The 10,738-nt window shown below is 41.9% G+C and overlaps 2 protein-coding genes across 5 annotated transcripts in view; one reads left to right on the top strand and one right to left on the bottom strand.

Moving 5' to 3' along the window:
* Positions 1-692, bottom strand: part of LOC119286687 (adenylylsulfatase HINT3-like) — a 5,346-nt gene extending 4,654 nt beyond the window's left edge. Inside the window, exons 1-2 of the mRNA XM_037566118.1 lie at positions 437-692; positions 16-71 (exon numbers count right to left, since the gene is read on the bottom strand). Of these exons, the coding sequence (XP_037422015.1) occupies positions 16-71; positions 437-658 (278 nt within the window). The 5' untranslated portion in view covers positions 659-692. The remainder of the gene's footprint in view (positions 1-15; positions 72-436) is intronic.
* Positions 693-851: 159 nt separating this feature from the next.
* Positions 852-9,012, top strand: LOC119286686 (plant UBX domain-containing protein 11-like). 4 transcript variants are annotated; one of them, XM_037566114.1, is made up of 11 exons: positions 852-1,022; positions 1,197-1,261; positions 1,888-1,993; positions 2,193-2,245; positions 2,344-2,425; positions 3,535-3,600; positions 3,694-3,761; positions 4,772-4,984; positions 5,091-5,583; positions 8,157-8,420; positions 8,558-9,012. In XM_037566114.1, exons 3-11 carry the CDS (start codon positions 1,894-1,896, stop codon positions 8,761-8,763), a joined length of 1,545 nt encoding a protein of 514 aa, XP_037422011.1. In that variant the 5' UTR covers positions 852-1,022; positions 1,197-1,261; positions 1,888-1,893; the 3' UTR covers positions 8,764-9,012. The 4 variants fall into 4 exon arrangements, with proteins under 4 accessions (XP_037422011.1, XP_037422013.1, XP_037422010.1 ...); XM_037566116.1 differs by having other exon boundaries at positions 1,894-1,993; XM_037566113.1 differs by lacking the exon at positions 1,197-1,261.
* The last annotated feature ends 1,726 nt before the right edge of the window (positions 9,013-10,738 follow it).

A 10,738-nucleotide genomic window follows, 5' to 3' on the forward strand; every position in this document is an offset into this window, starting at 1 on the left:
AGGGGGTCAACTTACCCAGGAGCCAATGGATGGGAATCCAATATGCAAACGCATACATCATCTTCGTACAGCTGCAAATTACACAGACAAAGCTGTTCAAAGCAATGAACCGGTCGCCCCTCACTAAATAGGTAATGGAAAATGGATGCTTAATGAATTCATCCAATTATGGCCCTCATTCAATTCATGTACAAGCACCTTAACTACGAATGTTTACTGTTTATGGCGACACAGAGTTAGAGGTTTCTTCGATTAGGCATTCTCAGAGAGCAAGCTTCGGGTAAATGCTGTGAGACATTGCGATTTGGATAAGCGAACGTCCGAACGAAGCTGCCATGTAATCCCCCTTTGAGGCAGCCGTGCAGCAGAAAGGACCCGCGAGCGCGGTGGCGGCAGCAACCAACAAGTGGGAAGGAGGAGGAAGGGCCCGACGCACCTTGAACGCCGGCGCCTCGTCGCGTATAATCCGGCAGAAGACGCAGCTCTCCGCCTCCCAATCCCCCACGCGACCGGCCGCCGCGCCGCGGTCGTCGTCGCCGCACGGGGAGGCAGATATCACCGTTTGCTGCCCGGCCGGCCGCTCATTCTCGGCTGGAGGCTCGGCGCCGTCGGGCCGGAGGTGGGAGCAGAGCACGGCGAGGCGCCTCGGCGGGGACATTTGGGAGTGGGTAAGGTGGTCGCGTGGGCGTGTGGCTCGTACGCGGTTCGGCGGGTCAACGACAGTGAATAATAGCTCACCAGGCCGGGCCTCAATCAGATGAATCAGGGCCAGCCCGAGCCCGGCCCAGTTCCAGCCCTCGACGACCTCATCGGGTTCGTCGTCTTGGGCCAGCGTAACAGCCTCATCCTCTCCCATAGCTTCATTCCGTCTCGATCTCTGCCTTCTCCTGAGAGACTCGTATCAGTCGGCTGCCCACCATCGCCGGTCCAAGAAGCCGCCTGCTCGTCGGCTACTCCGCCGCCCCACTCGCCCATCCACCCACCTCCCTTCCCCGGATTCAGGACCGGATCGGCCTTCCCCTGTAAGTCTTCAACTGGTCGGTGCCCACTCCCCCTCGCCGAATTCTTGACCAGTAGTTTTCGGCGATCCGTTCTTGGTGGTAGAGCGTAGTTCCGTTCCGGTAGTCGATTAGAATAACCGCGAATTTGCAACAACTGACATGCGATTCTGATAAATTGTGATGTGCTGCGTGTAGTGTACAGGGTCGATCGTTGGAGTTCCCCGACCGATCTTTCTAATACCGTCTGCCTATATTTCTTGGTAAGCCCCGGTTGACCAGTGTCAGTGTTCCGCTGAATTATTGAGCTATCTTTCTGGTCCGGGTTTAGTTACTGGCTCTCTCTGTGCTTTGCCTCGATTAGATTACTGCACATATTTGACCTGCCTGGCCCTGACTTTTTAGTGAAGCTTAACGAGTCTGTGATGTTCTTTGTCACCTCTGTTTTTTTGTATGTATCATTCAACAGGATGTTCTTTTTAGGAGGCACAGACCGTGGGAACATGATTCGACCCTTTTTCGTTCCCCTTGTAATAAATCTAGTGATTTTGACTCGTGTTTGGTTACTAGAATGAAATGTATATATATTTTTTGTTGGAGATTCTTTTAGTTACATGTGAAAACTTTTGTTGACCAACTAGTGAATTGCCCTATGCATAGTAACATAATTGTGGAAGATCTTATAGTTCCTAACCAATATAGAAAAAGGAAAGGGAGAAGAAAGGTTGTGCGAAATATCTAATTATTTGACCTCACTATTTCTAAGAGACAATTTGTAACGAAAAAAATTCTTTAATAATTAATGTGGCCAACTCTGATTTCTTAATCTGTTCGTGGTATTTAGACATGATCCAGTGTCCATGTCATCATACTCTTTCTTTTTCTCTAGCTGTAGATGGACATCACAATCAATTCCTTGACGTACAAAGGTTCGATTCCAGATGCAATTAATCAATCAAGAAGGGAGAAAAAACTCTTTGTAATTTACATATCAGGTGAGTTTGTTGTTGAATTCAACATCTTGTAGCTATGCTATCTATGTCATCCTTTTTGGTAGCCTGACAATGATAGGCAATATCCATGATTGTTCTGCATAAGGAAACTATACTATCCAGTACAATCCTGTCTGGACTGATATTCTACTATTTGAATGTAGTCCAGTCTATTGACAGGACATCTATTGTTTCATTTCAGGTCAAGATGAAACCTCAAGTAGTTTGGAACAGTCTACATTGGTTGATGAACATGTGGGTTCCCTTGAACTTCCTCCCTTGTACAGAAGATTATTTTCTGTTGTGGTAGTTACATATTGAATTAGCAAATTGCTTATGGGGGGTATTCGCAGGTGGCTGCAGTGATAAGCAGATGTTGCATATTCTTGCAACTAAAACAAGGCGATGTTGACGCGCTTCAATTTTCAGCTATCTGTATCCTTCCACACACATATTTGTTATGATACTGTGGTGATGATTGCTCTGGATTAGCTGCTGGATTGACAGCATGCTATTGATTTAGAGCTCTAGATTAAATATTTGACAGTCTTCATCTATAAGCCTTAGTTCACAATTCTTTTCGATCGCGAAACATGTTAGTCACATCATACTGACATCATGGAGAGTTAGTGGTTTGATAGAAAAACATAAAATAATTTATCACAGATTGAAGTAGTTCTTCAAAATTTCCATGGCAAAAACAGAGAAATGGTTTGCTGCAATAAATATGTTGGTATCATATTTATGTAACACCACAAACAAAATTTACGTAAAGATTAGTCCTCATGTGCGATGGATCTACATATTGCCCTCTTGGGGTATCGTTCTTGTTTTGCCCAAAATGACCAGTGTTCAGTTACTCTGTTTTGATTCCCTAATTCAAGCATTATATGTAGTCGGACTAACCTAGCAGTACTACTACACTTTGGTGGTTAGGCCTTTGGCACTTTGTTAGTGAGGTTTGAAGAAATGAATCATCCTTTTTTTTTTTGGTCTCATCTGATCTTCTAATTGATTATCGGACATATATCGTACAATCCATGTATGGTTGTCGAGATGTGTCCATGCCAAATGATCCAAATCCATTGGAACCTTTCCATTCCCAATCCTACATAGTATCTAATTTATGTTGATACATATGTTTTAGCTAGACTCATATGGTTTTGAGACCACATTGTTCGATCTATGACCCTACCAACATCATACAGTAGTAGAATCCCACGATACAGGTCTTGCCAACACAAAAACGAACCATCTAATGTTCCCATCCCAGAGTCCTTCTGATCATGTTGGATTTGCTTATTCACTGCTATAGTTATAATGTGGGTGCTATACGTCTATACCTGCCCTCGTACTTTTCATAGTTTCAGTATATTTCCCACATTTTTTAGCGCAGCTATTTTGGTACTTGTATGATGTATCTCATCTTAGCAACCATGGAACTGGTCTTGCAGCTAATGAAGAATCCGTTTGTTTATTCATGTCTATAATCACAATGTTCTACTTTGGTTGTGCAGTTTCATCCTTGACTTCTTCTCAATCAGATCCACAGAAGTCTGTCCCAAGTATATCTGTCGTTGGACTGAATGGTGCTATGCTATGGAATCATGGTATGAATACAACTATGCTTCCAATTTTCTTTGTGGAAACTATCTTTCGTTAAGTGACAGTTTGGACCAGTGCTTAATTGAGTCTTCTGGCAGAGGGGTATATTAGCCCAGAAGAGCTTAAGGAAAGCATTGATAAAGCTTGGGCTGCACTTCAACTGCAGGTATATAAACTGTAAAACATAGATCTGTTGTTAAAGTTTATTACAAGCCTGTTCCGTAGTTATTTTCAGTTGCATTCATTTCTATACTTGCACTCTTTTTATCACTTTGAGTGGCAGAGTTCAAATGGCAGGAAAAGATACCGGAGAAATGGTAGGTGCAGCTTGCCTAGGTATAATTGCAATTATATGATGTTAACCAGTCAATCTCTAAGCAAAATTACTTACTTGAAGAACTATAATTTGTATTGTCCCTGTGTCAAATCTTGGGGTAAAGATTGAAAGACCAGGGTTGCAATTATACACACTGCATGATATAGGGGCTGTAGTTGGTTCGTGCGGGCCATAGCGAACTCTTAAAGGCGCTACAGCTGCACAAAGCGATAAACTGCTGTATAGCATAATGTGCTATTTAAAGCACTATTTGGTACCAACAAATAGAACTATGTCGGTGAGGGTATAACATAAATAGTGCCTCTTCTTGTCTCTTTTATTTTGGTCAATTAATTGTCGAGTTCGTAAGTTAAATTAAATTCTGCCACATGCCAAATGATATGACTTTATAATCATATCACTATAAATAAAAATATGTGGTACAAATCTGGAGTATTATTAATGTTCATGTGCATGGGTCAGAGAAAGTATATTAATCAATCTAAGAAGATAGGCGACTCTTTTATTAAAATTCAGTAATATACTCATGAGTGATCTGACCTCCTTAGATTCCGCTTGAGATGTTTTGGTTCCATAACAACAGTGACAAAGTGTCATTCTTGTATTGTTTAAGATCTTTACTTGTGTACTGTTACATCAAATCTGGTCTTTCCTTATTGAACTACAGGAAAAAGTATGTTTGAAAAAAGAAAATAAGAGTGGTCTTCCTCTCCAGAGGAACCATAGGAAATCTTATAATTTTGTTAGTTGTTACTGTATGATCCATGTTGGATTATTCTTCACACTAGTGCAGTAGTGCTATAGATTTGCTAAATACGAGATACTTGGGATCTTTTTAGGAGACAGCGGCAACCCTGTTAGCTGCATCACTTGCTTCAAGAATGTCTGAACCTGCGAATACTGCTTCGACAACTATGCCTGGTGAAGATGGTTTATCTACTTCAGAAAATCATTCCAATTCATCAGGTCAATCCTCAGAGTCTTCTGCAGTCCGTGGGTTTGCTAATTCTACTGCTTTGGTAGCACAACCACCTAGTAGCACAAGCCATGCTGTAAGTTTGTCTGTCCATAGTCTGCTACCTTTCAGTTGAATGAAGTTTTGTTCGGTATAGTGCATGAGAAAGAGAAGGGATAACTCACTGCTTGCATATGCACCAGGAACTTCTCAAGACAAGTAAAATCCCAAAATCAGATTCAGCTCCATGCAACATAACCGCTGAGGAAAAGCTAGATTCAGCATGTCAGGCTCTGTTGCCAGATTTTCCAGCAAGCTCAAATGTGGACAGTTCCACAGATCCAAATCAGACAGGCAGTACACCTTCGCCAAAAAGGAAGAATATGGTGGATGGGAATAGCACTAAAGTTCCCTCCAAGCCAGCTTCTAGCATACCAACTAGGAGTACTCCACAGTTGCCTGTGGAACAAGATAAGGCAACTACTAGCAGAGCTATTGAAGTGACCACAGATTCTGCAAAGACAGATGATATTCAGCTGGCCATTCGTATGCCTGATGGACCTAGTCTGCAGATTAAACTGACAAAAGAAGATGTTTTAAGGAAGGTGAAGACTTTTGTGGATGAAAACCAAGATAGTGGGATTGGATCATATAATCTTGCAATGCTTTATCCTAGAAAAGTGTTCACGGAACAAGGTACTGAATCTTCACCCTGCACCTATGGACATATTTAGAATATAAAGCTTTGTTTTATCCTGCATCTTGACCAGAGACCAATCCCATTCAGTTCTCTACTTCAAGGGACTTAACTCACAGTCTTCAGTTTTTGCATGGACGAGGGCTTGTTCTTTGTTATTAGTCGTTAATTAGCTGCAAATGAGCAATAACTTGCCTCCTGGATTGAAATCTATGATAAGCTTCTTTATAATAAAAAAAGTGTGCTTGCATGTTGCACAAACCTGCTTCCTACTACCAGTGGGGGAAATTATTTGTTGCGTGTCATTGCATTTTCTTTGAAATGATGATAAATAATGTGTATCATTGATAGCTGTGTATAAATACCCAGCAAAGAGAGTAAATAAACTAGGGCAGAGAGAAGCTAGCATTAAATTCATAAGGCACAGTTCATAATAAGAAGAAAAATTGAAATGCTCGCATGGACTTAAGACTAGTTAATTTTATGAGGAATATAGCATGTAAAATATATGCGGTAATAGATTTTTGTAGATAGATTTTTGTACCATCAGGTATTCTTCCCCTCTGCCTCTACTCTTCACCATTACTTATCCTAACCATTCCTTCCGATCTGTGAAGGAAGGTGCAAATCTTCCTTTGCTAAGACCAAAGCAGCGACTTGCAGCGCAATTTTTGCTGTGGCTTGGACGATTTTGCCCCTCCAGTTATAAGCCCACACGCAATCTTCTCACCAGTTGGCAGTTGCCATATCTTCGTTGTCTTTGCTTCATATCTGTGCATGCAAATGGCCTCACAGAAATCCACGTGATATCTGGTATCCACTCCATGCGTGCAACCTTTTGATATATCTTACAATCAGCGGGGCAATGCAAATAGGTTACATTTATAGACAAAAATATACTGTTTTCATCTTCATGACTACACAAATACAAACACAATTTATGAAAAAATAAATCTAAATTATATAACCAATGCATCATGACTAATTTGCAATACTGGTACGCCAGAATAAAAGAAGAAATCACTAACCTAACTAATTTCATCTAAATCATGAAATTGCTGCTGCCTGATGTAGACCTGTAACACGTATGATACAAATCAATGAAGCAGAGACTGACTGTAGGATTTTCGTGAGCATCGCTGCGGTCGCCCGACGGGGACGGAACATAACTGCTTCGGCCGTTGCCGTCGATCAGGATCGGTTATGCAGTGCCGTCTGCGCCCAGCCCTTCTCCTATAACTACCGTAGAGACAGGCACGCAGCGAGGGTTGTGTGTCGCGTCGGCGCCGAAACAATGGATAGACGATGAGGATTCCCTAGACTAAACAGGCCGTTTTGACCAACTAGTAATGGGCCTGTAGCTGGGCGTGTGGGCTTCAAGCCTCGAGCACATCGTTTGGGGGGGGGGGGGCAACTATTCCTTAATCAAATTAATCTACGACCTACCTACCTACTACTCAGTATGACACAAGCAGACTTCTCTCTCCTCACTGCTGGGGATTTCTGGGTCTGCCATTGAGAAAAGGAAAGAGGAAGAACCTCGCTGTGGAAGAGAAAAGGAGAAGGCGAAGGGATAGGGGAGGCAAGGAGTTACTGTGGAATGAAAAGGAAAGAAAAAGGAGACGTCCTAGTCGAAGGGGTATGCAGGTGGATGAGTTGGTGTGGACCGTTGGAGGGGTAAAATTAGGAAACAGATGGAAGAATTGAGGTTGAGCCTTGTTTTACAGAAATTACACGGAAAAAAAATCATGTCTTGCTTATAGGAACAGAGTGATTCTTGGTGAGAATATACTATTAGTATTTGCATGTGAAATATCTAAATATTTTGTGTACCATTTTGAAGATCTACGCGAGTGTCTTTTTGGCTTAAAATATACACCAAAGGTTGGCTTGAAGTTTTGCTTCACCAGGACTTTCCTGATGAATTACCAGGACTTGCACTATATAGGCATAGTGTTAATCCATTTATTTGCTTAACGTTTGGTTGCACACGGCCACACATTCTAATGCACCATCTACTTGGTATGAGTGATAGTATGGACTATGAAGTAAGGCTTTCATTTGGTCCATAAGCTGGTCATGTATGCTTGAACTCTGTCTTGCTATTAGTTCAGATAAGTAATCTTTTCATATAGACTTCAAAATAAAATCCTGCATGTGAATCCCGCTCTGCTGGTTAACTTTAACTTCCTGGGCATTTGACTGTAATGATGTAAACTTGAATAAGGTGTTTCGGGTATGGTCCCATTGTGTTTTACTTGTGTGCTGAGATTGCATCACTTGTTTTTTCAAACATCCATGTTGTGATTTTATCATTGTTTTTAAGGCGTCCCGCCTTGGACGCTTAGGCGATAAGGCGCCCCCCCAGCGCCTTACAAATATGCCCGCCTTAGGCGCTTAGGCGTCGCCTAGGCGATAAGGCGCCCCCCCAGCGCCTTAGGTCGCCTTACCGCCTTAAAAACTATGGATTTTATACAAGACTTTCTATTTGGAAGCTCATTACTTCATTATACTAACTTTGGATCATACTGTTGAATTGTTGGATCTAACTGATCATCAAATTTTTGTTCAGATCTGGAAACCACATTGTATGAGCTGGGTATTGAAACCCGCCAGGCCCTTGTTGTCGTTCCAAATCGTCAATCTGTTAAAGTGGTAAGGCACCAATCGTCATTGCCATCCAGTGATCTGGATCGCACTGGGGCTACAGACAGGTCGGGTGGTTGGGGTTTTCTGGGGGCAGCGTTATCATACGTGAATCCATTGTCCTACTTGAGAGGAAATCCCACCCCATCAAATCCTGATCGACTGGGAAATGAAGGCTCGCAGCAGTACAGTATGTTTTCTTATCTAGATTCTTCTGCTGATATTTCCTTGTTGGTCTGTTATTTGGATTGATCGTGATTGCAGAGTAGTATTTTTGAAAAAAAATCCCACTTCTGACTAGTGAAATTATGATTACTTCTCTGGCAGGACCAAACTCTGAATCCCAACCTCTTCGTAGTGATGGAAGTCAACAAACAGCTACTCATAGCTCTGGAAATACCTTGAGAAGGCGGCCCCGACAGTTCGGTGGCAACATTCACACTCTAAGCAGTGAAGAACAAGATCCATCTGATAATAGAAATGTCTTCTGGAATGGGAATTCTACAGAGTTTGGAGGTGATGAAAAGAAATAGGGGATGACCGGACTGCATCGAAGTTAGATGATACTTGAACCATTTAATGGGGAAATAAATATGTTGGGAACAAACTGAGGTGTTAAACTACAGTGCTTATACATATGTTTGGAACAAATTGAGGTGTTAAATTACAGTGCTTATACATAACAAGTAATATGGCACGTGCAACCCTAGAAATTACTTTGTTCACCCCAGGAATGACCTTTGTTATTTCCGTACGAGCATATATAATTTGATGTAGTATCTCGTGCTTGGGTGTACAACCTTTGTGAGCTTTTACTAATTATTTCTTTGTAGTCTATTATGGCTGTAAATTTTTCATGTATTTAGGCCTCCTTCGGTTCAAAAAAATAGTGGAGCAAACACAGGAAAAATAGAGGAGATTTTTCTTTGGTTTCAGTTTCAGAGAGAAAATGCAGGAATATTTTACAATTCACTTGGACCTCTTTTAATTTCCTCCGCATGAAGAATGAGATTGAGATCCTTAGTGGCATAATAACATGCTAATTATACCTTTCCATGTGGAGTATTCCTGTATAAAATTCCTATGTTTTTCCATCCTTTGTTTTACACATGCATTCCAATCCAATTTCTGCTGATTCTTGTTTTTTTTTCCTTTCCTTTCCTGCGTTTTTAGAATCTTCTGAATCAAAAGAGGCTTTTAGCTCTTGTTACAATTTATGTGTTTCTCCTGTAGTCTGTAAAACACTTGGGATACTAATTCTACCCTAAAAGGCTAACTGTCTATGATGATTGTAGAACAATATGATGGTACATCTTATATACTTTTGGTCTGAACAATTGATGGTTGTAGAAGTTTTTGGTTCTCAGGTGATGAGACAAAGGGCGGGGACCAGACGATGCAAATAATTCATTGCAGGTGGCGGCGTGGTTATCTAAGCAAAGTTCACTCCACATGGGAAAAGATCGCCAAGATTGCCTTATATTTGTGCACGCCTAACTGCTTTGGCTTTCTCCACCTCTCTTCTCTGGAAACATCCCACCCTATCTTTAGAAATGCGCGGCTGCACATGGTGGCCCTTGTTGTGTCAAGTTTTTTTTTTTTGAGGAATGTTGTGTCAAGGTTATTGATGGTGGAGCATGCTTCAAGATTCGGGACACGATGCCTGATGAGAATGCAACATTTTCTTTGATTGACGTATCCGGGGTATACTTTTTTAAAACGAAGACGCTAGAAACATCCGGCTTTAAATTAATAAAGCCATTTGGCAGCAGTCATACAAGGTTTTAAGAAAACAAAAAGACAATAAGCAGTTTCGCACGACCATCAACACACACAAGGTTCAGAAGCATGCATGCTTAAATATTACATCCATGGTACTCAGCAGCCACACGAGGCTTCGCCAAACAAAAGGCCTTCCCAAAGCATCTCATCCGTGCGTCGGTTCTTGTCTTGCCATTGTCTGGGTCGTTTTGATACGTGTCATGGCCTCCATCATGCGCTCAGCATCGCGCTCCTTCCCTGGCGGTATCAACTTCTGTAAGAATAGGTGGCATTTGAAGATCACATCAGCGGGATGGTTAGGAAATTTCTTTTCAATTGTAATTTTGTTACGAGTCGTCCAAAGAGCCCACAATAACGCACCTACGCATTGCCAAGCTATTCCAGCGCCGGACCCATTTTGTGTTTTGAGCAAAGTGAGCAAGTCATCTCCCGATGCAGGGTTCCAATCCGTGTGGAATGCACCCCTAACCGCACTCCACGCGAACTTGGCTATTTGGCATCTAAAAAACATATGATTAACATCTTCTGCTAGGCCACAAACCGTGCAAGACCCATCCGGGGTATACTTACTATTACTTAAGTGGACCAACACCCTAAATTGGTAGCCTACCATACATATTCGGGGTCTGGGCATCACTTCCACCAGACCTATGAATCTATGCCTAATTGCTCGAAAAAAATCTATGCCTAATGACCAAATGGATTTAGCACATCGTTTGAGGGGAC

This window comes from Triticum dicoccoides, chromosome 4A (genome assembly GCF_002162155.2).
Source record: "Triticum dicoccoides isolate Atlit2015 ecotype Zavitan chromosome 4A, WEW_v2.0, whole genome shotgun sequence".
In the NCBI taxonomy this organism is placed as follows: domain Eukaryota; kingdom Viridiplantae; phylum Streptophyta; class Magnoliopsida; order Poales; family Poaceae; genus Triticum; species Triticum dicoccoides.